Here is a 24,455-nt window from a genome sequence, read left to right as displayed (position 1 = left end):
GAGTAAAAACACCGGCCATTTTTCTCCATTTATAGCACGACACTTTGTGCTGGGGGTAGTGTAACCGAGAGTGTTGCGATTTCACTTTGATAAGCCTACAAGTTTTGGCAAGTTTAATTTTGGTATTTAAGCATCCAAACTTCTAACAAACCGACCACAAACAATGTTTGTGTTGACCGCTGCAAAGTTTGTTCGCTGACATCCCTGTCCGGATAGATGCTTGTCTAAACTGTCGCACAAATGGAAATGGTGCCTAGCGAGGAGAACCAGTTCGTACCCAAAGAGGTGAGGTTATTATGGACCGTGTCCAGGTCGGAGAGTCAGCCTCTCTGGGCATTAGCTGTCACCTTTACAGACCATGCACATTAATGATGCAAAACTTTCTGCAGCACTTTTGAAGTTTGCGATCTTACCCCGTCTTTAATTGACTATCTCTGAGCTGCTAACAGTTAGCCAAATATGACTTGGACGGCCTATCATGACATGGCTAACTAACGCATCTGCTAACGTTAGTTAGCGGCTACTTTCGATGCATTTCAGACGGAGAACATTTTAGGTAGCAAAAGCGTTATCATAATTACCATTTAACTGTTTAGACTCGAGACATGGCTTTATGGTCACTAAAATACCCAACCTTTTCCATTGTTGCTAATGACATTATGTTGTCCCGTCAAACGAAGGCATTTGTCAACATCAGTTAGCTTACTAGCATAACATTAGCTTGTGGGATTTAGCTAGCAAGCGCTGTTAGCTTCTTAAATCTGATCAGTGGCAACAACTCCGGCTAATCTAGATGTTTTTGAAGTTCCCCAACCAATTGCAAATGGCAAGCAGTGCTGAAACCCCGTCGACCCCAAACAATAGTTTTACAGATATATATTTCAAACCCTTCTTGGAATCATTTACAGGTTGTTTTTAAGTAAAACTTCTACTTTGAATGTAAACGTCAGTGCTAGCAAGACAAATTGACAAGCTAACGCTAATGTTAGCGGAATTGACTAGCTACGCTACTGATAGATGTGTTTAACAACATTAGCGTTTATCTCAGAATAAATTGATCGTTCTTTGTTTATTTTTTAACATCGTCGATAACCTCTTTTATTGCTGAAGATAAGTTACTTAGAATTTTTATGTTTCTAGTTTGGAGCTCAGTTAACGTGCAAAGTCTTAATGTTAACATTAGCAGTGCCTTCTTATTCAAACAGGAATAAAATGAATAGTCTCTTTGATCAACGGCAGTGACGGTAGTCAGATTTGATTACTGATATGTTAGCTCACATGTTAACAGGATGGGTTAAGGTAAACATCATATACCGTACTGCTAACATAGCAGTCATATCCATTTAATGCGTTACACCATTATTTTTAAGGGTGTGTTTTTACTTTGTTTCTTTTATATTGGGCTCAGAGCAATTTGTCAGGCGTCCATTTAACATTAGGACCCTATTTGATAAGCGAGCCTACAGCCTATTTTCTCGCATAGTAATGATACACCTTTTGGAGTAAAGTCAAGTCTTTTGACAATAAGGTTGACTGTAGCTTTTCAGTAAGAAATAGTATTTCTTCAGTAAGAAATACTGTAACCATTATTATTAATAATGGTTAATAATGTAACCATTATTTCTTTGCCGTTATACCTCCTTGGTGCCTGAGCAATGTACGATGGAGCAGGGTTTCTGCTTATCCATGTACCCTGGGCTTTTGTACTGTGAAGGCGGTTTACTTCCTACTGATGTATAACGTCATGGTTACTTGTGCTGGGAACAGGTGAGATTCCAGATTAAAAACCAACAAGTATGAAATTACCAACCACTGGCTGATCAAATCTCAGGAAAATAGTGTCACCATTCCTGGAAGATCCTTGGATCTTTGTGAAAGGATAGGTTTTAGAATTTTTTTTTAATGAGTCTTCTTTTTCCAACTATGTTTTAAACATTAATTTAATCAAACATTTGCTTTTCTAGACCATTATGTACTGTGATATTGATGAGGCTGTCAACTTGTACAGTTGGTATTTTTTTCTTGCTTTCTATCCTGATTTCAAATTGGCTAAAGTTTATTAGCCGATTTGCTAGCTCATCTCCAGTCTTGTTGGCCAAAGTGCTTAAAGTGCTCACACATTTAATACTAAACTGCCGTGCAGTGCTTTTCATCACTTACTGCTGCTTTGTCTGCAGCTGCTGTGTTCTTTTAGTCTGTATTATGCGTTTAATCTTCATAGTTTTCAAATATTATAGTTCTATCTTCCTTCATTAGTGAATCGATAACCAGCTTTGTGCATTTTGGATCTAAAGAGTATTTTGCATCTAAAACTTGCATCCTGACCATAAAAATATTAAGATATATTTGAGATGTATGTTGGCCTGTTGTGGTGAAGGTAATGTAAACTGCAGCTGGCATTGAGAATAGGTGGAAGTTGAGGTGGGATATCCTGGGATAAAGGAAGTCAGAGGGAACTCTATTTATATGTTGTTTCGAGTTAAATAAAACACGAGTGAGGAGAAAAGGCTAATTAACCACCTCTTTCATGTAATGACACTCACATGCAGCTCTACGTCAACTGTGGTAAATGTTAAGTGAATGGCTTGGGGTATTTAATAGTTCTGCTGTGTAGACTTATAACAAAAAGCACTGTCCCAATGATCCCTTTGCCGATACAATAAACAGTGGGTATAATACTTGCATTTAAATGATGAAGGTTTACAACCAAGCCCTTTTCTTGTCTTTTTTTTTCCTTTTTTTTTTTTTTTTTTTTGGTGCAGTTCTCAAATATGATTTAGAAATTGGCAGTTGACATAGCTCTCCAATAACAGTTGAACCAAAAAAAATCACTGTAGTCTAACTTCATGGTTACTTGTTAAAGTTTACTAGAAATGTGGATTTAAATTCATTTCACTTTGTTTATTTCATTGAAGACTTTATATTTTATTTAAGTAACCTTCATTTGTAGTTACTGAATTAGTTCATAGGTACTGATTTCCTCATTTTTCAAATGTCTAATTTTTGTGTTTTTAAAATATTTCTGTAATATGCTGCCTGTGTTATGCTGTACCTGTAGCTTCATGTGATTATATCCATGGTAAAAATAACCTTTAATCTCATAATACACTTGTGTGTTGTCAGCTGCAGCAGCGTCTTTGTAGGTGCTGGCAGTCACATTTTGCTAAGATCACACATACAAAAAGGCTGCAAAAAGTGCAATTATTTGAATATATATTATTATTATTGTTGCATTTGTAGGTTTTTAGAAAACAGCTCAATTGTTTTCCAACCAAATGACATGTTTTACAACTTAATTTACTTGTTCTATGTGTTTTAAGTTGTTCTTCACCCTCAACTATCTCCACATATTATCAGGGTGTATTTTGGAGTTGCAGACAAAGTATTTTTGATGAAATGAAGAGGATTTCTCAGGTGTGTTTGATATAGGAGAGTGTGTACACAATCGAGCATGGTGGTAAATGGATGCATGAAGCAGTAGCCATGATGACTATTATACTAGAACAAAGCTCGACGCATGTTGTTAAACTAGAAACCAGCTTAAACAAGTACCACCTTTTTCAATAATCAGAGAGAAAGGGAATTAAATAATGATTAGCAGACAAATAATTTATTAGCATGGTGCACATTTACAGGAAAACTAAATAATTTCGTGTTGCATTTTAATCATAAATTGGTGTCACTTTTATCTACTGGTAAATGCTTTTTCTGAAATATAATTTAGTGCATTCGCTTTGTGTTGTTTTAATATCTAAACAATATCTGGTAATAGAAATGAAAACTTTGTCATTTTGGGTGGGGTGGTACTTGCCAGCTTTTACTGTTTAAAATGTAACAGTTACAGTCTGCACTCCCAGTTAACGTATCTGAAACTTTAAGGGGTTTATATGTTATTTTAACCTAGTTGTTTTATTTCATTTGATACTTAACAGGTAAGTAAGCTAAACTAAAACACTTTGGCATTACTCTTCAGTGCCTAGACCTTTTCTTGCTTGGTGAGTGACCTTTTCTGCCAGATTTTGCTGCTCAAGTTCTTAAGAAAGGTTGGCTTTTAGTCTGCAGGTGATTTGTCCCTGACTGGGAACACTACATACCAGACCAGTCACAAAGCAAACTATGAGGAGTGTTTAGTTGAAATGACTCAATGCTTCTTGAAACTCCTGTTCCACCTGACTATTTTTGTTTTTGTTTTTTGCTTTAAAATTAAGCATGAGTGAGCGATTGCATGGCATGTTGTTGAAGCAGATTGTGGAGTATGTAGGAGAAATCTGACAAGTGGTTGTTCTGTCCACCGGAATCAACCAACTGCCCACCTTATCCAGTCATGTGTTGGGAGGTTTAGTGTAGAAAAAATCAGCCAGTCATGTGTCGTAAACACTTTTTGAAAAGAGGTTTCAGTAAAGCGGTTTCAGTATCGAGCCCTGATAAACCACAATTGCAAAAAAGAGAACAAGAGCTACTTTTGCAAGTCTGTTATACTTGAAGTCAAATTACTGCATGTCTACCACATCAGTTTTGTTGTTTTGTTATCTTGTTATAGATTTTTTTTTTTCAAAACTTTAATTTTGAAGAAGAAAGCAAGTAAGTAATTCTGTTGGAAGTATTTAATATAAAAACTGAGAAACTCAGAGCTTTTAACAGACTAATATTCCAACGGTGGTTAGTTTAATTGCTTTTAGTTTAGGTTTGAAACATGTTTTATACTGATTGTAATAATAACCTGTATAACTCAAAGCACCAGTGTTAAAGTGGCCTTTAAGATACAGAAAAAATCTATTTTTACATTTTAAATATCTTCTTCTTTTCCTAATATATGCCCGATAATTATATTATTAATTTGATATGATTTAGTGAATCCATTATACTTTGGTAGAAAGGTGAGTTGGACTCAATACACTACATGGTGATCCAGGTGTGGTGAAAATATGGGAATGGAAATCCTTTGAAAATCCACAGCAGGGTACTTTGTGTTTAAAAAAAAAAAAAAAAAATTAATATTGATGAAATTACAACCAACAAAACCAAAACCGAGCATTAACTGGCATGTTATTAATGACCTTTGTAGCACAGCTTTAACGTTTTTTGTGGTGTTTTTTCTTTTTTAAATGTTTAGCTCTTCATTGGAAAACAAACAAGTCAGAAAATAATGTTTATATCTTTTTCTTTATTTATTTGCAGATCCAAAATGCAGCCGAGGAGCCCAGAGCGCTGTGTATAATTCAGGACATCACCAGCGCGAAGACGGTGAACGAACGGCTGACTCTCAACCTGCCTGCTTCCACCACCCTCTCCAAACTTTATGAAGATGTCGCTCACAAAGCAGGATACGTAAATGGCACTTTTGGACTTGCATGGGGAAATACACAAGACATGGTTAGTAATTCATCAGTTTAGCTTTGTTTTGCTATGGAGAGTAACGTGGGTTTAGCATCAGCAGACATTAGCAGATGTGTCTGGAAAAAGCAGAAATAAAAGTAAATGCAGGATTAAGGTGCTGTGTTCGGAACTAGTGTATAACATTGAATATTTACTCATTCATGTTTATCGTGTTTATCTTGGGTAAAACTGTGTAGCAGGCAAGCTACCATAGTTTGTGGTCTCTGGATATCTATGGTACCCTGGTGCATACATCGCTACAGGAAGATGTTTAGCTCAAACTTGCAGTGGTAGTTGGGTTGATTGACATTCTCACCATAAATGAGCCTCCCTGGATGGAGTTCATTCGAAATCAGACCAGGAACCACCTCCTTCTGACGGTCACTTCTTCTCCATTGAGTGCGATTATTGTGCTCGCATCTGCACCAACTAACTACATCAAAAGGGAAAATGAACCAGAGGTCAGTTTAAACAGACCAAACAAAATTAGTTTCACTCCTCTCATTAACTTTTACTGTTGCACCTGATTTTCAGTCAGTGACACACACAAAAAATCAGTTTGGGTAATTGTAGGTATCCCACAGTGCTTCTCTACTGTTTGGGTACAATGACAGAGTTAAAACAAAAGAGGTAAAATATGAGTCAATAAGAAATTATAGTAAGACTTATTTGTCTTACTTATCATTTGTCACTTGACTAAAAACAGCTTTAATGAAACAAGTAAAAAAAAAAAAAAAAAGGCAGTGGTGCAACATGCAGAAAACTGGCAGTTTGTTGGGTAAAAACACTTTTATATCATGGTTTATTGTGACAGTTTTCTTTTTCTTTTTTTTTCTTTCAACCTCTGTTGCCCTCCAGTTGGCCAAAAAGAAAATATCGGCAGCAGCTTTAAAGTGACTTGAGTGTAGCTTGACTAATTCTGGTGAACGTTGATGTGATTCATAATAATGGCTCCCAATCTTTGTTTATAGTTTATTCTCACGCATGTTTCATTTGAGACACAATGTAGCTCTTTTACCTTCTTTATTGCTAGGACAGTACCACGACATCAGCTGATAATAGATTTTTGTACCCTGTCATTACATGTAAATTTACATTTTACAACTGCTACAAAATGCAAACAAGTAAAAATACTGTTGCTAAAACTGACTTTCCTAATATGTTTAATCAGTGATGAGTTTTGTACTGTTGGATCTGTGTGTACACATTATTCCCTTTTCTTAAATGAGCCCATGCTAATCCTGTTGCTGACCCAGGCCAAAGCCCAGGTGCTGCCTGTTGTTATCTCACTGAGTAGGTCAGTGGATTAAGCCACTGCTTGTTCCCACTGCAGCACTTTGCTTGCTCATCCTCAGCTTGGCCCGGAGAAACCTAGGTAGCGTTGTTCACATGTTGGCTGCAGAGGCTTTCCTTGTTAACAACAATACATGGAATTAGCTGAAAATGAATTCAGTAGGACTTTAACTCTTCCGGTGAGTTCATCCACTTTATAGTTTGTAAACAGCTAGCCTGCAGCCATCTGCTTTGACCGTTCAAACCAGATGGCTGCTAGCCCGTAGAGTGGTTCTACTGAAGTTTTCTTGGTGCTAAAAGGAAGGTTTTCTGCTCCACTGTTTACGCAAAGGGAGTAGTTTGTTTGGTCTTTATAATATTGTAAGGTCTTTTTATGTATAGTAGACTGAGTTGACTTAAGTTGACATTTTGCTTAAACTAAATATCGAATAAAAAAGATTGCATGTGTTTACTGCTGTCCAGGCATTGTTGACCTCTGTGAAACTTGTCTGTTCATATTGTGTTTATTTGCTTTCTCTAGGCACCGCTTGACCATAGCAGTGAGATGTCCCTCTCAGAGTCTGGGTTTGAACCTGGTGGTAAGAGGAATTTCCTCCAGCTTACAGATAAAGATGGAGAGCAGCCCCAGATTGCATCTGTGAGTGTTTAAGAATAAATTAAGATAATGATTCATAATTTATTAAATAATCTTTAAAAAGAAATCTATAATTATTTCCCTACAGAATCTACTAACACGCTAAACACTCTAACTGGAAACGAATAGTTATGTCTGTAACTTCTGTTCCCTGAAGGAGAGGAACGAGGTACAACACATAAGTATGGGATATCACGCCCTCGCGTGTCCTGGCTGAAGAAACCTTTATTCACGCCTTTAAGGCAGATGACGTGTAATGACACACGCACGGCCCCGCCTGCACATATAGCCGCTGTCATCACAGTCATCCCTCAGTTCGATAGCTGCTCTTCACCGAGCCAAACTGCTCAGTGGGGCCACCTTGTGGCATGATCTTGGGAAAATAGGCAGCATTTGGACGCAATACGACCTTGTGGCCATCAGGAGAGAACTGTATGCAGGAGGGATGCACAGACAGTGCATGAAGGTCACCCACTCGCTTTGCCAAAGCGAGAAGTAATTCAGTCTTATATGAAAGAAATTTCATATCCACAGACTGAATGGGTTCAAACGGGGGGCTACAAAGGGCCTCCAGCACCAAAGACAAGTCCCAAGCAGGGACACTGGACTTAAGCACGGGCCTCAGCCGGCGAACTCCTTTCAGAAAACGTATGGCGAGGGGATGTGCACCTAGTGTCACCCTGTTAAAGCCAATATGACAAGCAGATATAGCGGCTAAATAAACCTTAATTGTCGAAAATGAAAGGCCCTTATCCAGCAGCTCCTGCAGGAATGTCAAAACATCCACAATAGAGCACTGAAATGGAAGCGTGTGGCAGTCCTGGTACCATTGCTCGAAGGCTCGCCATTTGTAAGCGTACAAGCCTCTAGTACATGAATCCCTAGCGCTCTGAATTGTCGCTATCACACTAGGTGGCAAACCCTTAGCAATCAAGTTTAACCTCTCAGCAGGTAAGCATGAAGGCGCCACAGGTCTGGGCGCGGATGAAACACTTTTCCTCCCGCCTGAGAGAGGAGATCCCTGCGGAGAGGAAGCTGCCAAAGACTCGCTGCTAGCAGGCTGATTATCTCTGCATACCACGACCTTGTGGGCCACCAAGGGGCCACTAGAATCAGAGAGAGGGAATGCCGACGCACTCTCTCTAGAACTGGAGATATCATTTCCACTGGGGGAAATGCATACAGGAGCACGTCTGGCCATTGGTGCGCAGCTTCAACAGGGGAAGAGAGCGTGTTCCTCCCTGCCTCTTTATGTAAGATACCACTGTTGAATTGTCCGTCCTGACTGAGACATGCTGGCCCTCCAGGACTGGACGGAAATGCTTTAGAGCTAAGAACACTGCTAACAGCTCTAAGTGGTTGATGTGCAGCTGGCGCTGCGGACCAGATCCCTCTCACTGATGCACACTCGCACAGCGCTCCCCACCCTCTTAGGGAAGCATCTGTGGACACCTTGCGAAACAGCATGGGCTCCCTCAAGGACGGAGAGCTAGCATGCAAGACGGAGGTGACGCGATGCACACAAACGGTGAGAGAGAGTCCAGCGTTGAAACGCTCTCATTTTTAACAGTCCAAGTGGCACTACGGCGATCATAGATGCCATCATGTCCAACAAGCTTAATATCGTCTGGAAACGCAGTCTGTGTCCCAGCTGAAACTGAGCGAGGCAGCGATGAAACGCGGCCACTCTGTGCTCCGACAAACGTGCGCGGCTGGAAAGCGAGCATATTTCCAAACCAAGAAAAGTAATCTGCTGACTCTGGATTAGCAAGCTCTTTTAAAAGTTCACAGAGAACCCCAGTGTCTGAATGTGTGACAGAACCAGCGACAGCTATGTCTCCGCCTGCTCTCTGGAGCAAGCTACGAGAGCCCAGTCGTCTAGGTAGGCTAAGATGCGGATGCCTCTCGCTCAGGGGCGCTAGTGCTGCCTCGGCATATTTCGTAAAGGTGCGAGGAGCGAGCGACACCCCGAACGGCAGCACTAGGTATTCGTAGGCTACGCCCTTGAATGCAAACTTCAGAAACTGCCTGTGTTTCGGGTGTATAGCCACATGAAAATAAGCATCTGTTAGATCGATTGTTGCAAACCAATCTCCCGGGCCAACCGCATTCAAGAGCTGTCTGAGTGTTAGCATCTTGAACCTGTACGTTCGTAGATACGTGTTCAAGACTCGCAGGTCGAGGATGGGACGAAGCCCTCCCCCTTTTTTCGGAACAACAAAATAACGGCTGTACCAACCTTTGTCTGTCTCCGAAGCGGGGACCACTCGTATTGCTCTTTTCTGCAATAGCGCCTTTATTTCCTCTCTGAGTATCATGGTGGCTTGACCTGGAACTGCAACCGGTAACCCATGGCAACGGTTCGCAGCACCCACGGAGAGGGGGCGCAAGCGCACCACTGAGGGAAGTGAGCAGCCAGCTGGCTGACCTGCAGCACCGTCGGCGGGGCGTTGTCGCCCCCCAGTGTGTCTGCAGGGGACTGCATCACCTGCCTGACCTGGCTCATTCTGTGAGCATTTGTGATTGTTTGAGAATAAACAACACTCTTTATTGATTGTAACATGGAAACATGTACATTCATACATTTTGTTGGAGGCACCTTTTCTGGGGCACAACAATGAAAAACAGCGGGAACACTCGATGTGGTCACCTGAACATTTAACACACCTGAACAGGGAGTTACCTGAGGCATTTTGTGTGCAGGGGTTTTGTGCTTGGGAGACAGTGTTAGGAAAGTGCAGCGCCTTCTGGGGCTGACAACCTGAACAGAACTTAAGCGGCACCTCTTGTGCGGCAACAGAGGGGTAAAAGCAGCGTCTCCCTGCTGCTGGACCCCTTCTCCACTCGAACAGAGTGGGGACGGGACAGATAAGCAGCCAGAGATGACTCCATAGGGGGTGGGTTAGCTAAGCCAGCCCCCTTGGCGCCGTCCAATTCCATGTACTGTCCATAGCCAGGCACAGTGACGTTGGTAGACAGAGGTTTGTCCCATGATGCTGTTAGCTTGCAGAGAAAGTCTGGGAACATGGGAAGGCAGTTTTTGGCCGTTGCGGGCTCCAGTGGGAGGAAAAAACCCGCGAACCGCGACGGCTTCTGAGCTGGCGGAGGAGAGGGCCAGTCCACCTGCAGCTTCTCAGCAGCACGGCAAAACAGGGAGAAAAGAGAGGTGTCATCGTGGCCGACCGGTGCGGCAGCGGCGACACATTGGGCCGACAATGCGCTCTCCTGCTCATCGTCCGACAAACCATGGATGTCCAGGCTGATGTCCAGCACGTCATCGTCTTCCTGGGGAGCGCTGGCGGGCTTCAACCCAGGCTGAAGCCCGTCATCGCTCCTGCATGGTTCCGGCTCGTCATCAGCTAACCCGTCAACGTATTCCATGTGGTCAGCCCAGCTAATTGCGGGGACATCGACCGGAAAATCCTCGTCTTCGGACTCGGAAAGGAGAGGGTCATGCCGTGCGACAGCTGAGCGTCCCAGCACTTTTTCCACAAACGTCACCTGTCTTTCCAGGGTTGAGCGCCGGAGCTGGCGGCAAAGTGCACAGGCTTCGGGCTCCGTCCACGCTAGGAGAGTGCTGACGATCCCAAGGTAGACAGGGCAGGCATTGTGCTGGTCGCTATCGTGCAAAGAGAAACCGCATCCCTGAGGACAGGGGCGCACAGAAGATTTCTGCTTTGCTCGCTAGGTTTGGAGTCCATTCCAAAACGCAAAGCGAAACACTGCACAGGAAAAACTTGAAATTAGCGCTCCGCGGGCAGCCTACACACCAACTGCGCGGCGGAGGCTAACACCAACAGGGGCAGTTAAGCTAAGTTCAAGTCGGCAGACAACGGAGCTAACTAGCAGCAGCTAGCTAGCCCAACTCAGCAGAGGTGTTCTCAGCGAGGTGAAGAGCGTAAGAACTGAGGGATGACTGTGATGACAGTGGCTATATGTGCAGGCGGGGCCGCGCGCGTGTCATCACACGTCATCTGCCTTCAAGGCGTGAATAAAGGTTTCTTCAGCCAGGACACGCGAGGGCGCGATATCCCATACTTACGGAGTGAATCGACTGAAAGGGAACGAAAGATGTTATTACAAGGCATGTTTGTGTTTGTAGGATGAGTCAGGAACAGCAGATAGCAGTGGACTAGATGACAGTTCCCAGGAACGATTTATTGGACCCCTACTGAGAGATGGGACTCCTGGCTGCAGTGGTGACTACAGCAGTCCATCTTACTCTTACTCGTCCATCCTTAGCAAGTCTGAGACGGGTGAGGTTTGGTTACATGTTGAATATGTGACACCTTTCCTTTTATACATCTCCAACCGATCACTTACTACTTGTCTCTTGCTGCCTTTACAGGTTATGTGGGCTTGGTCAACCAAGCGATGACTTGCTATTTGAACAGTCTGCTGCAAACATTGTTCATGACCCCAGAGTTTAGGAATGCACTCTACAAGTAAGAAATCATGGTTATGGATCACTTTGTGAAAATTCTCGTCACATATAATAGATTTAGATTTCTCAAATATCTGCTGTTCGACTTCAGTTGGGAGTTTGAGGAGCAAGAGGAGGATCCTGTCACCAGTATTCCCTACCAGCTGCAAAGACTGTTTGTTCTGTTGCAAACTAGTAAGAAACGGGCAATTGAGACTACTGATGTGACGCGAAGCTTTGGCTGGGACAGCAGTGAGGGTGAGCTTATGTACTTGCCTGTGAGTAGGCTCACATGGCTGGTTTGCATGTTCATGGAGGACAAGACCATGTGCCTCTGTCTGTACACTTAATTATACTTTTTCTTTCTTTGTGCTTTTGCTTTTAGCTTGGCAACAACATGACGTCCAGGAGCTGTGCAGGGTCATGTTCGATGCCCTGGAGCAGAAGTGGAAGCAAACAGAGCAGGTAGGAGAAAACAAGTAGTTTTCTCAGACTATTAACAACAACAACAAAAAAAAAATCTGCATCCAGGCTCAGGCTCCCCCCAGAATGGGAACAAAAGGCCTACTGTGGAAAAAGTGAAATGTGCCAGTAAGCCCTGGGGTTAGCTTTTTCTTATCTCGGGAATAGGCTATAAACGGCAAACACTTAGACCAGTGTACGAATGCGCAGCCATGTGGTCTGTAAACGCAAGCATAAGTACACGTGAATGCTATTTAAAAAAATTAAATTAAAAAAAAATCTCATACCACAAGGGATTGTAGTTTTCAGCCATAGAAAGTAAACTGATGACAGGATATATAAACTATACATTTTTTCTTTCAAGCTCCAGTTTTCTTCTTCTACTAATCTTTAGTTTATATATTCATAAATATCTGGAAACAGTTAAGTTTTCCCCCAGTCTACATGTGCCATGTGAACCATAAGTGATGATTGCATTAAATTCCATTTTGGCATCCTAACACGGTTATTATACTTAACTAAAACTAAACTAAAAACTAGGAATTGGCTTGTAAACACATTTTAATTAAAAGAAAGTACCTGCAAAATTAACGAAAATGTATTTAAAAGATACACAAAATGGTTAAGTCTCAGTTTGGACAGCTGGAAAAAAGTAGAATGCCCAAGGTGGGTGGTTGGAGGGAAATTGCTGCCCCCAGTGGAGAAGTGCCTTGGGATCTCATTCATGAATGAGGGGAGACGGATTGGTGTGGTGATGATTTGGAGGCTGTACCGATATGTTGTGGAGAAGAGAGCTGAGAATGACAGAGAAGCTGTCAATTTACTGGTAGATCTGCGATCTTACTCTCACCTGTAGAGTGAGGAACTCGAAATAGAAATGCTTCTCCTTCATCAAAAGGAGCTAATTGAGGTGGTTTGGGCATCAGACTGGGAATACCTCCTGGGTACCTCCTAGGTGAGGTGTTTAGGGTAATTCCTACCAGGAGGCCACGCTGGAGAGATTGCATCTCTTTGCTGGCTTGGGGATGCTTTTTTTTTTCTCCCTGGATGAGTTGAAAGAGATGCCTGAAAAGACGGAAGTCGGGCCACCTTTGCTTACAGTGTCGAATCCAAGAAGATGATAAATGGAGGATGGATGGATGGATTAGTTTGAATAAATTTGTTAACACAGCAAAATGAGGCTATGGTGCAGTTTATAGAGACTGGGATGTCCATGTGACTCTTTATCAGAATGTGCAATTTAAGAAGTATAGAACAGGAAAAGACTGAAACTAATAAAAAAAACTAACATTTAATGTTTTGGGGCAATAAATAAAATAATTAAACAAATGAAAATGAACAAATTCTCTCAGGAAACCAAACTAATGAAAAAATGCAAAACTATCTTGGTCCATATTTATTAATCTCAGTAGAAAAGACTTATATTAAATATACAACACAAGTGTTTTTACCGTTTCTAAATGGTTTGATTGATTCTTGATTCAATAATGGGACAAAACCATCATGACCAGAATTAATACCTAATGACTTTTATAAATAATGACATACATTTTTTTGTTCCAGAGCAAAGTTTTTAATCAAATAAAAATCATTCCTGCAGCTCTTGGGTTCATTCTTTCTTTACTTTAGGTTTCTGTTACTCTCTGTTTTGAGTATTTTTTTTCTTTCTCTAACTGATAAGTTGAGGGCTTGTTGTGCAGTGTTAACAGTTACGCTGGTTCGTCCAGTGTCTGCCATTTCAGCTGTCTGGAGAAAGCTACAGATGGCAACTGACTAAAAAGAAATACTCTCCTTGGCCTGTTGTTGTCTGTTGTGTTTTATTATCCTGAGAAACTTTCATATGCAGTTGCCGACGGAGTTGTATGGTAAAGGAAGGTTTATGGGAAACAAATCTAAACACAAGTAGAATTATTCTGTATCCCACTACATTTTGCTGTCAGCACTTGCTTCTCCAGAAGTAGAGAGAAATTGCCTCACAGCTAATGTTGCAAATTGGTAGCAGACCATTTTGTATCCTGAGTTGATTTTTCTTTAAAGTAAAATGTGGCAGAGAAACCTGACTGTTCTCTCCCTATCTTCAGGCTGACCTGATCAACCAGTTGTACCAGGGAAAGCTGAAGGATTATGTCCGTTGTCTGGAGTGTGGCTATGAGAGCTGGAGGATTGATACTTACCTGGACATCCCTCTTGTGATCAGACCCTTTGGAGCCAGCCAAGCCTATGGCAGTGTGGTGTGTTTCTCACCCTTTGTTCTTCTAAGCATATACTTTATCACAGCAGCACTTAACATTTATTAACTCTTTGCAATTCAGTGTTGCTTAAAGGTTACTTTAAATTCAGTACTTGGTACAGTTTCAAACTATTTGATATTAAATTGTTATTCTAAATTGATTTGATTTACATGATATGATTTTTTTATTTTATTTATTTATTTATTTATTTATTTATTTTTTGATGCCACAGGAGGAAGCATTACAGGCATTCATACAACCAGAAACACTCGATGGGCCCAACCAGTATTTCTGTGAACGCTGTAAAAAGAAATGTGATGCCCGTAAGGTAAGTATACTAAAAATGTAACATGGAAGTCATGATTAGAGAGTACAGTGTTTTGCTAATGTCTCTTCTCATTTTCTGACATCGCACGCAGGGGCTGAGATTTCTGCACTTTCCTTACCTGCTGACATTACAGTTGAAAAGGTTTGATTTCGACTACACCACTATGCATCGCATCAAACTTAATGACCGCATGACCTTCCCAGAGGAACTTGACATGAGTCCATTTATTGATGTGGAAGATGAGGTGAGAGCACCATTGAATTTACCTGCCTCTGTCATTGTCATTACTGATTTGGATTCATCCTATGGGATGCCTTTTAATCAATTTTGGAATTCATTTTCTCCTTTATGACTGCTAAAGGAGGAAGCAAAGCAGAACCAGTGACGCTCCCTCTGCATCACCTTAGGATTATGGGTTTTGTGTTATCATGTGGTGCCTTCATTGTAGGGCTGTATGTTTTTCCCAAACAGTGCAACCTTAGTTTCATCAGTCCACAAAAACATTTTTCCAAGTGTTGAGGGTCAAGGTGCCCTGTGTGTAATCTTGTGCTGTGTCCTGCCATGACAGGCTTCAGTCAGCCATAAACCATGGTTTGTGTATGTTGACCAACTGAGATGTTAACCAGCTTGCTGGTTTCTTAATGTCCTACATTTCTACGCTGGATTAGTTCTTTTCTAATTGATCTTTTGAATTCACCTTTAACTCTGGTGTTGTTTTTCAAATTGCCTACTCTGTAGAAGTCCCCTCAGACCGAGAGCTGCACTGACAGCGGAGCAGAGAATGAAGGCAGTTGCCACAGCGACCAGATGAGCAACGATTTTTCCACCGATGATTGTGTGGATGAGGGCATCTGCTTGGACAGCACCAGCAGCACAGAGAGGGTGTTGAAGCCAAAGGTGATCATCCTCACTTAGATGGATTTGGTGTGCTTGGTTTGTACGTGAGAATGTATCTGACAACAGATTAAAAGGAAGTACCTGATTTGCCAACGGTGTAGTGATAAGAGGGATTGTTATTCTGCAAGTGTCAGCTAAAAATGTTATACTTCTCTGTTCTTGTTAAATATATAAATTCGTCTTTTATTTACAGTGTTCTAAAGATGTGTGATTATTCTCTATTTTTGCTTTAAAGTGGCAAAATATGGGAACGTGTGTATCTCTAAAAATATAGTATGTCGACAGTGAAATCTGCAACACAATTATTTGTTTTAACTGAACAGTGTTCCCCTATTTCTTCTCAGAGTTTGCTGACCTTTGAGCTGTTTTCTGTTATGGTCCATTCTGGGAGCGCTGCGGGCGGGCACTATTATGCCTGTATCAAGTCCTTCAGTGATGGCCAGTGGTACAGTTTCAACGATCAGCACGTTAGCAAGGTCAGTCTCTGCTCTTGAGTGACACGTTTTGGCTTCCTACTGAAAGTAAATGTCAGGCAGTGCTTGCCATTTCTATATACTAGACCAAAAAAAAAACTGCCAACTGCAACTGCCATTTAAAATGCTGCTTATTGTCATTGTGGTAACCTCTGTTGAATAGTTTTTTTTTGTTTCATTGTGTTCATTTTTGTCAAACAGATCACCCAGGATGATATCAGGAAAACATATGGGGGATCCTCAGGGAGCAGAGGCTATTTCTCTGGTGCCTTTGCAAGGTCAGTTGTGTTCCACAGCAGTCACAGGCCTTGAGACCAGTTGGCAACCCCCAGTTGGCCCCAGGGAAAAAATGTCTATTTCTTGGCTAGGTGGTGAGTGATTGCTGGAGGCTCGTGCTGTACCAAAAACCTCCATGTCATTGCTTTGGTCGATCATATTGTGCAGAAAGCAATCTTGAGATGATTTTCAAGCAGCACCGTGTATCTCCATGCGATTTGTTTCACCTTGTGGCTGGCAGCAGCCACTTTCCGACTGGTCAGGGAATGCACGTTTTTTCCAGGAGTTGCTGACTTTGTGATAGAGGACTCCCTCACATCAAATGCTTCCAATACACTGACTTTGGAAAACGAATGGTGTTTATCTTGTTATTCACATCTGTTTCTAAATGTGAAACCTTTTATTTTCCCCCCGTTTGTGTTTGTAATTTTGTTTTTATTGAAGTAATAGTTTTCTCCTTCCTCTTACCTTCCCAACAGCTCTACAAACGCATATATGCTGATTTATAGACTGAAAGATCCTTCAAGGAATGCAAGTAAGAAATTCATTCAATTAAGTCTTGCTAAGGAAAATGTAAAAATTAGAGCAAGAATGACAGTTTTTCCACATTTCTGAATTAAAAACTCCCAAACTGTAAAAGTCACAGGTTTTCATCTTTTCGTCGTAACCTAGTGAATGTGTTTGGCCTTTTGTTAACTTGTTTTTTTGTAAGGAAAGTGTTTAAATAAAACAATTTCACTTGTCTTCTGATACCTACTACACGTAAGAAGATCCTTTACACAAGTTTCCACTGTGCCCTATCTGCCATCCATCTGAACTAAACTTGTCCAGGCTTTTGCCTGTATTTGCAACTTATTTTTAAACTTTGTGTTGCACCAGTTGCAAAGGAACCAGCTTGCCCTCTTGCCTTTGTCTTGTGGTCATAATTTTCCCATTTTTCATACTCTGATACATACCCTGAGCTCTGTAGTTTTCCTCATGCCACTGGATTTAATGTGTAATCTCTGAATTGTCTGCAGAGTTTTTAGCCGTGGAGGACTTCCCAGACCACATAAAGCGTTTGGTTCAAAAGGAGAAAGAGTCTGAAGAGCAAGAAAAGAGACAGAGGGAGATTGAACGCAACACTTGCAAGGTGCTGGGCTGTTTGCCTAATTTATAAGGATAATTTAATACCCTGTCTCTCTCTTTTTTTCTTTTTTTTTTTTGGTAGTCTTATGCTCTTTACTTTTTAGATCAAGCTCTTCTGCATGCATCCTGTGAAGATGATGATGGAGAGCAAGTTGGAAGTGCACAAAGACAAAACTCTCAGAGAAGCAACAGAAATGGCCTACAAGGTTTGTTAGATTTGTTTCAGTTACTTTTGGAGGAATCTTGAAAGACATTTGGTGCATTCAATTTTCTTTCTTCCATTAACTTTGCAACACAGCATTACTGTGATTATAGCAAAAGAAAAGAAACTCACTTTAGAGTTTGGATTTCAAAACTTGCTGCTAATTTCTTTAATGGGTGTTCTGTATGTCAGATGATGGAGCTTGAGGGAGTTGTCCCTCTGGACTGCTGTCGCTTGGTAAAATATGATGAGTTCCATGAGTACCTGGAGCGCTCTTATGAAGGAGAGGAGGACACACCAATGGGCCTCCTCCTTGGAGGAGTCAAGTCTTCATACATGTTTGACTTGCTTCTAGAAACCCGCAGGCCAGATCAAGTGTTCCAGCCTTACAAACCTGGAGGTCGGTAATCTTCTACTGTTGACTGCTTGTTGTACATAGTGCTGTTTTCAGGATGATAAAAGCTGAGTTGCCAGAGTCTGAACAGACAAACTGTGATGATCAGAAACAAATACACACCGGTGACAGGTGTAAGTGTGTGTATCAAGCAACTTAGTTGCTGTTTATCTGCGTGGGTGTGTTTATGATTCTTCTTTTGTTCACAGAGGTGATGGTGAAGGTTCATGTTGTTAATCTGAAGAGCGAGACCATCGCGTCTCCCGTCAGCGTTCGGGCGTACTTGAACCAGACGATCACTGAATTCAAACAGCTTATTGCACAGGTTTCTTACTCTTAGCCTCTTCACAGTGTTTTGTTTTAACCATTTACCCAGGAAACTGTCAAATATAGTGGTGTCTGTTATATTAATGTAAGCCTGTTTTTGTGTGCATTTCTTTCCAGGCTACAGGGCTTTCTGCAGAGACCATGCGTGTGGTTCTGGAGCGCTGCTATAATGACCTCCGGCTTCTCTATGTCCCAAACAAGACACTGAAGGCTGAGGGATTCTTCAGGAGCAACAAGGTCTCTTGTTTTCTTCTAACTTTGACAGTTGTTCTGTCTTGTGCGTTATTGTGTTTCAGTCTTGTTTTAAATTTCACAAAGTCTTATTATATATGTTATTATTACATGAAATTTGCTAATTTGTTTGTTGGCCATTGTTTTTCACCAGGTTTTCGTTGAGAGCTCTGAGTTGACCGATCATCAGGTTCCTTTCACTGACTCGCTCTTGTGGAAACTGTTGGATCGGCATGGGAATACGATCCGGCTGTTAGTCTTACTACCAGAGCAGTCTCCTGGTACCTTGGCAAACAGAACTCTTTTCCAAAAAGTAGGAAGTGACTCTGATGTGCTCTCTGAGGGGGCAAAGGGTAACAGGAAATCTGTAGAGGCTATCCTGGAGGAGAGCACAGAAAAGTTAAAGAATCTGTCTCTGCAGCAGCAGCAGGGCTCCAGCACCAGTGACAGCCAGAAAAGCTCTGACGCCAGCGACTTTGAACATATCGAATCCCCAACCCAAGAGGCGGACTCAAACTCTTCTCTCTGCGTGGCTGCAGACAACAGAGAGTTAGAGAATCGGATCAGGGCCACGTCTGCGGGTAGCGGCGGCGCCTCCTCTGACCCTGAGAACCACTTTGCCTGCGAGGAGCGGTCGGACTCAGAAGTGAACAATGACCGCAGCACCAGCTCGGTGGACAGTGACATCCTGAGCTCCAGTCACAGCAGTGACACGCTGTGTAACGCAGACAGCGGCCCAATCCAGCTGGCCAATGGCCTGGACTCGCACAGCATCACGAGTAGCCGGCGCTCCAAAGCCCACGAGGGCAAAAAAGAGACCTGGGACACTGCAGAGGAAGACTCTGGAACTGACAGCGAATATGACGACAATGGAAAGAGCAAGGCAGAGGCCCAGTACCTGTACTTCAGAGCAGAGCCTTGTTCTCAGGATGATGCCTCGTGGAATTCACAAAAATGTACAAACTTTTATTATGCATTTAAAAGCAGTTGTCATCCATAGCTAGTATATTTATGTTTTAATTACATTTAAAATCAGGTACGGGCAATTACTTCCATTCAAGGGGGAGGATTGCAAACATTCTTTACCTGTTTTGCATCCTTGACGTATATCTTTTTTTTTTTTTTTTTTTTTTTTAAAAAGGAAAGAAAAGGTACATTGATGTTTCTTGTGATCTACATCAGGTTTGGTGGTTCATGTGGACAAGAGAATAACATTAGCAGCATTTAAGCTGAACTTGGAGCCCTACGTCGGCGTCACCTCGACCCAGTTCAAGGTGTTTAGGGTGTATGCCAACAACCAGGAGTTTGAGAGTGTACGGCTCAACGAGACACTCTCATCGTTCTCTGACGATAATAAGGTCAGTTTAAACGTATTACTTTGATTAAAGTCGTTTGCTTGAGAGTAAGGAAATATCTCAACAAAGACTGTGCCACTATCCATAGATAACCATTCGACTAGGCAGAGCCCTTAAAAAGGGTGAATACAGAGTGAAAGTGTATCAACTACTAGTCAATGAACCAGAGGTAAGAACTGACAGACTTTTCTTACTCATACACTGTTGTACAGCTGCACAGCATTATGTTATAAAATATATTAATTGTGGTGTTTTCTCAGCCCTGCAAGTTCCTAGTGGACACGGTGTTTGCCAAGGCTATGACTGTCAGACAGTCTAAAGAGGAGCTGCTTCCTCAGTTAAAAGAGCAGTGTAAACTTGACCTCAGCATTGACAGGTAAGATTCTTTGCTTTGCATAGTTCAGAGGACTGTTGATACAGTTTCCCTTCAGGTAAAATGAACATGTGTACAAAACAGCATGTATCTATTTATCTCTGTGTGGTCAGGGTTCGCCTCAGGAAAAAGACGTGGAAGAATCCGGGCACAGTGTTTTTGGATTACCACGTTTATGAGGAAGACATCAGCATTTCGTCCAACTGGGAGGTTTTCCTTGAAGTCCTTGATGGTAACTTGTGTTTTTCACTTTCTTTTAAACATTGCTTCACTATGCGGTTTTTCTTTGGGTACCTCAACTACCTTATTTTAGTTTTGTTCTGTTCTAATAATATAAACTTTTTCTTTAAAGGTATAGTAAATAATTTCCTTTAAGGTACAGAAAACAAACATTAAATCATCTGTTTCCAGGGGCTCAAAAAACAGATTGTTGAATTGTTAACATGCTGTGAAACGCCACATGGAGACAGATTAATAAATGACGTGTATTTGGTTCTAGAGTGAAGGAAAATTTGTTTTCACTGAAGTTTCATTTAAAGTGCAGTTGATTGATCCACAGCCTCTAATGTTTCTCAGAACCAGAGAAGATGAAATCAATGTCACAGTTGGCCGTTCTGACTCGGAGATGGAGCCCGTCTACAATGAAGCTGGGGCCTTTTCAGGAAGTGATTCTGGAGAGCAGCAGTGTGGAGGAACTCAAGGAGAAGGTTTGTCTGCTGCATGACAAATGTGTTTTACTCATAGCTTGTGTTCAGTGTTTAGCTGAGGGAAACTGTTGTATTCCTGTGTCTGATGTTTTTATTCTGTTGGCAGCTTAGTGAAATCAGTGGTATTCCATTGGAAAACCTGGAGTTTGCAAAGGTAGGTGGATGTAATTACCTGAAACCTGGGACCCGATTTTTCTAATATGTTTGTATTGATGACACTGCTATCTGGTCTCTGCAGGGTAGGGGGACATTTCCTTGTGATATTTCTGTGTTGGAAATCCATCAGGATTTAGACTGGAACCCCAAGGTGTCAACCCTTAATGTGTGGCCTCTTTACATCTGTGATGATGGGGCGGTGGTCTTCTACAGGTAAAAAAAAACAAACTGGGACAAGTCCACATTCAAGTACAGCGTTTGTGTCTTTGGTATTTTTGTGAAATCATTTCATGAACAGAGAGGACTGTAGTAGAAGTCATAAGTCATGCATTCGCTCGGACTATTAAAAACTCAATATGTTTATGTGAGTTGAATTTTTGGCATCTAATATGAATTAGAGACAACTTTAATATTTGAACACCTAATCTCAATATCTAATATAAAGTACAAATGTACGCAAACTATACACATGGCTTTACAGGTTGGCTTTGACTCAGTAATGAATAAAACATGATATTGTTGCATTAGAAGCATTGTTGTTTTTTAGGTTTTTCCCCTAGCTTTTGACTTCTCATATTTATACATTTAATACCACAAATGAATCAGTAAATGTTTTCAGTCAAGAGGGTCTCAGTTTAGGATTGAAACTTAAATACAATCCCTGGCCACTTCATTAGTTACACCTATTCACGTGCTCGTTTACGCAAATATCTAATCAGCCAATTACATGTAAGCAACTCTGTCATTTTGGCTATGGTAGACACAGTGAAGATAATGGTCTGGTGAAGGTCAAACAGAGAATGGAGAACAGTGATTTAAGCGTGATTTCAATATGATGTGATTGTTGGAGCCAAACAGACTTGTCTGAAACTGATCTGGGATTTATTTGTTTTACAACCATCTCTTTAAGTTTACAAAGGGATGGCCTGAGAAAATTTAAAATATCCAGTTTCTCAAGTTCAAAAATAGCTTGTTGATGCTAAAACTTGTAGGAAGGCAACAATAACTCAAATGACTACATGTTGCAACCAACACCAAGGTAATCATGAGAGCGTGTGAGAAAAATGCAGCATGTCAAATGACACTAGAAGGCTACATGCTCACCAAAACTGAACTTTTGGTGGTGATGCGATGATGTGGGGATATTTTCTTAGCGCATATCATGGCTGACAAATTTGCAGCAGCTTTTTAATGCTGTCATATCAGTATTGACCAAAATCTGAGGAATCTTTCAGCACTTTGTAGAATCTACTGCATGAAGAATTAAGGCAGTTAGGAAGGCAAAGTGGGGTGGAAAGTGTACCTAATAAAGTGGCTAGTGAATGTATATTAAGTAATTAATCTTTTTTTTTTTTTTTTTTAATGTAATTTTCTGCCTATAATGTGGACATAGGTACAGGTAGTTGTATCTGTCTTTGCTGTGATGGTAAAAAAAATTTTTTAATCACAAATCAATGCAGCTAATAAATGAGACCGCATGAGGTCAGTGCTGACAGGTCTGATTTCCATCACTGACTCTTTAATGACTGAAAAGGCAGTGGTACAAGTGCAGATTTGAGCTTTCTTACTATGTTCTGAACCAATTATGTTGTAATCCAGGCTTTAATTGTAAAACTGTATCTAGTAGTAGAGATATTTTAAAGAAAGCAGCTACTAAGCTTTAAAAAAAAGACTTCAAGTTTCAGTTCAGTTTACATGTTTTCTTTTTTTTTTTTTCTCATTCATTCATTATTCCCTTAAAATTTTAAAACATGGCGACATCCATGGAGTTCTTCTAATGATCTTATTATATTAGGAGTATTTGTGACCTCCATCAATGTTTTTGTGCTCTTTTGTCTGCGCAGGGACAGCACAGAAGAACCTCTGGAGTTGTCAGAGGATGAGCGCAACGAGCTAATGAAGAAGGAAAGCAGCCGTCTGCTTAAAACCGGACACCGTGTCAGTTACTCGCCACGCAAAGAGAAGGCCCTCAAGATCTACCTGGACGGCGGCCCTGCAAAGGACCCAGGGCAGGACTGAGGCGTGGAGAAACACTCGTGGGTTATTTGTTTTGCCTGGGTGCTGCAGCAGAGCATCCAGGCTGCGGGACTCTGAATGTCGGGCCCGACAGTGACTTGAAATCGAGCAGCGCTGTGAGGATTATGTGCTCTCACCCTCCACCCTGAGCTCCAGGCTCAGAAACCCTATTGTGCACTATAGTGTATTGTACTGTAAAGATTAAAGGGAAGTACAAAAGCTATTTGGATGCTGTATAGACAAATCAATTAAAAGTGAAAGCTTCAGGGATGGATGCGGAGAGTCTAGGACTGTGAAACCGGTCTGGGAGGCATCCATCCTGACTATTCAAGGCTCCAGTCTACTTTTACATCAGGCTCTTTCACTGTCCTCCCCGTCACTGTGTGTTCATCTCCGTGTTTTGGACAATAGTGTTGATTATGATTCATCCGTGGCCGTCTTGTAAATCCATGTGCTCACACTTTCTGAGCACCACTTTGTTGGAGAAATCAATCTGAATCATCTTACGTTGAACATCTTCCTTTAAATTAAAAAACAAAAAACAAAAAAAAAACTACTTATCCAGCCTTCCTCAGTCTCACCTCTTCTGCCGAGACAAACCTCACTCACTCAGACTGCCTGACAAATTGAGAAACCATTCATTCTCAAGAATTGATGAATTGAAAAAGCAACAATTAATAAATTGTAAACTAAAGTTGTTTCTCCTCTAATGCTCCTATAATGCCAGAGTAACGTGTTGATATGGGTTGTCTTTACTGCTGCTCTATGTGCTTTATAGGAGCTCTGCCTCTGTCACATCACTTCCACTAGATGTAGTGATACATAGGCTATCAGTCCTTTTTAAAACTTAATATAATAAAACAAAACCAAGTAGACGATGTTAAGAATCTCCTTGTTTTGTTGTTTGTTTGTAAATTATTATTTTGCTTCAGACTTAATCATTTAGAGAGGTCTTGTGAAGCACCAGGCACTCATCTGTTGTCTGCATTAACCTTTAATTTAGAAATTGGATATCTTTATCTGTTTCTTGCACCATGTGAAACTTGCAGTACATGTCTCGTGTCATCCACGTGTGTGTGTGTGTGTGGTGTGAGAGGAGAGAGCTCTCTCTGGGTGTTGGGCAAGAGTCAGAGGTTGGATTTTTGGCGCTTCTACCTGCTGCTGCTTGATAGA

General features: G+C 41.4%; 1 protein-coding gene across 1 annotated transcript; it reads left to right on the top strand.

Annotated features, from left to right (window-relative positions):
* On the top strand, nucleotides 1-23,835 carry usp47 (ubiquitin specific peptidase 47). The gene is made up of 28 exons (XM_080884708.1): nucleotides 1-285; nucleotides 5,179-5,373; nucleotides 7,190-7,306; nucleotides 11,406-11,559; nucleotides 11,652-11,748; nucleotides 11,839-11,984; nucleotides 12,112-12,191; nucleotides 14,270-14,419; nucleotides 14,652-14,747; nucleotides 14,839-14,991; nucleotides 15,486-15,644; nucleotides 15,989-16,120; nucleotides 16,319-16,395; nucleotides 16,873-16,928; nucleotides 17,413-17,525; nucleotides 17,626-17,727; nucleotides 17,916-18,123; nucleotides 18,327-18,442; nucleotides 18,562-18,681; nucleotides 18,830-19,631; nucleotides 19,858-20,033; nucleotides 20,119-20,199; nucleotides 20,291-20,406; nucleotides 20,517-20,635; nucleotides 20,980-21,110; nucleotides 21,217-21,264; nucleotides 21,349-21,479; nucleotides 23,111-23,835. Exons 1-28 carry the CDS (start codon nucleotides 241-243, stop codon nucleotides 23,283-23,285), a joined length of 4,095 nt encoding a protein of 1,364 aa, XP_080740834.1. The 5' UTR covers nucleotides 1-240; the 3' UTR covers nucleotides 23,286-23,835.
* Nucleotides 23,836-24,455: the final 620 nt, after the last annotated feature.

The sequence above is a fragment of the Rhamphochromis sp. 'chilingali' genome (assembly GCF_963969265.1).
Source record: "Rhamphochromis sp. 'chilingali' genome assembly, chromosome: 6".
In the NCBI taxonomy this organism is placed as follows: Eukaryota; Metazoa; Chordata; class Actinopteri; order Cichliformes; family Cichlidae; genus Rhamphochromis; species Rhamphochromis sp. 'chilingali'.
Note: the sequence above shows the minus strand (reverse complement) of the source record. Positions and strands in the feature narration are given on the sequence as shown.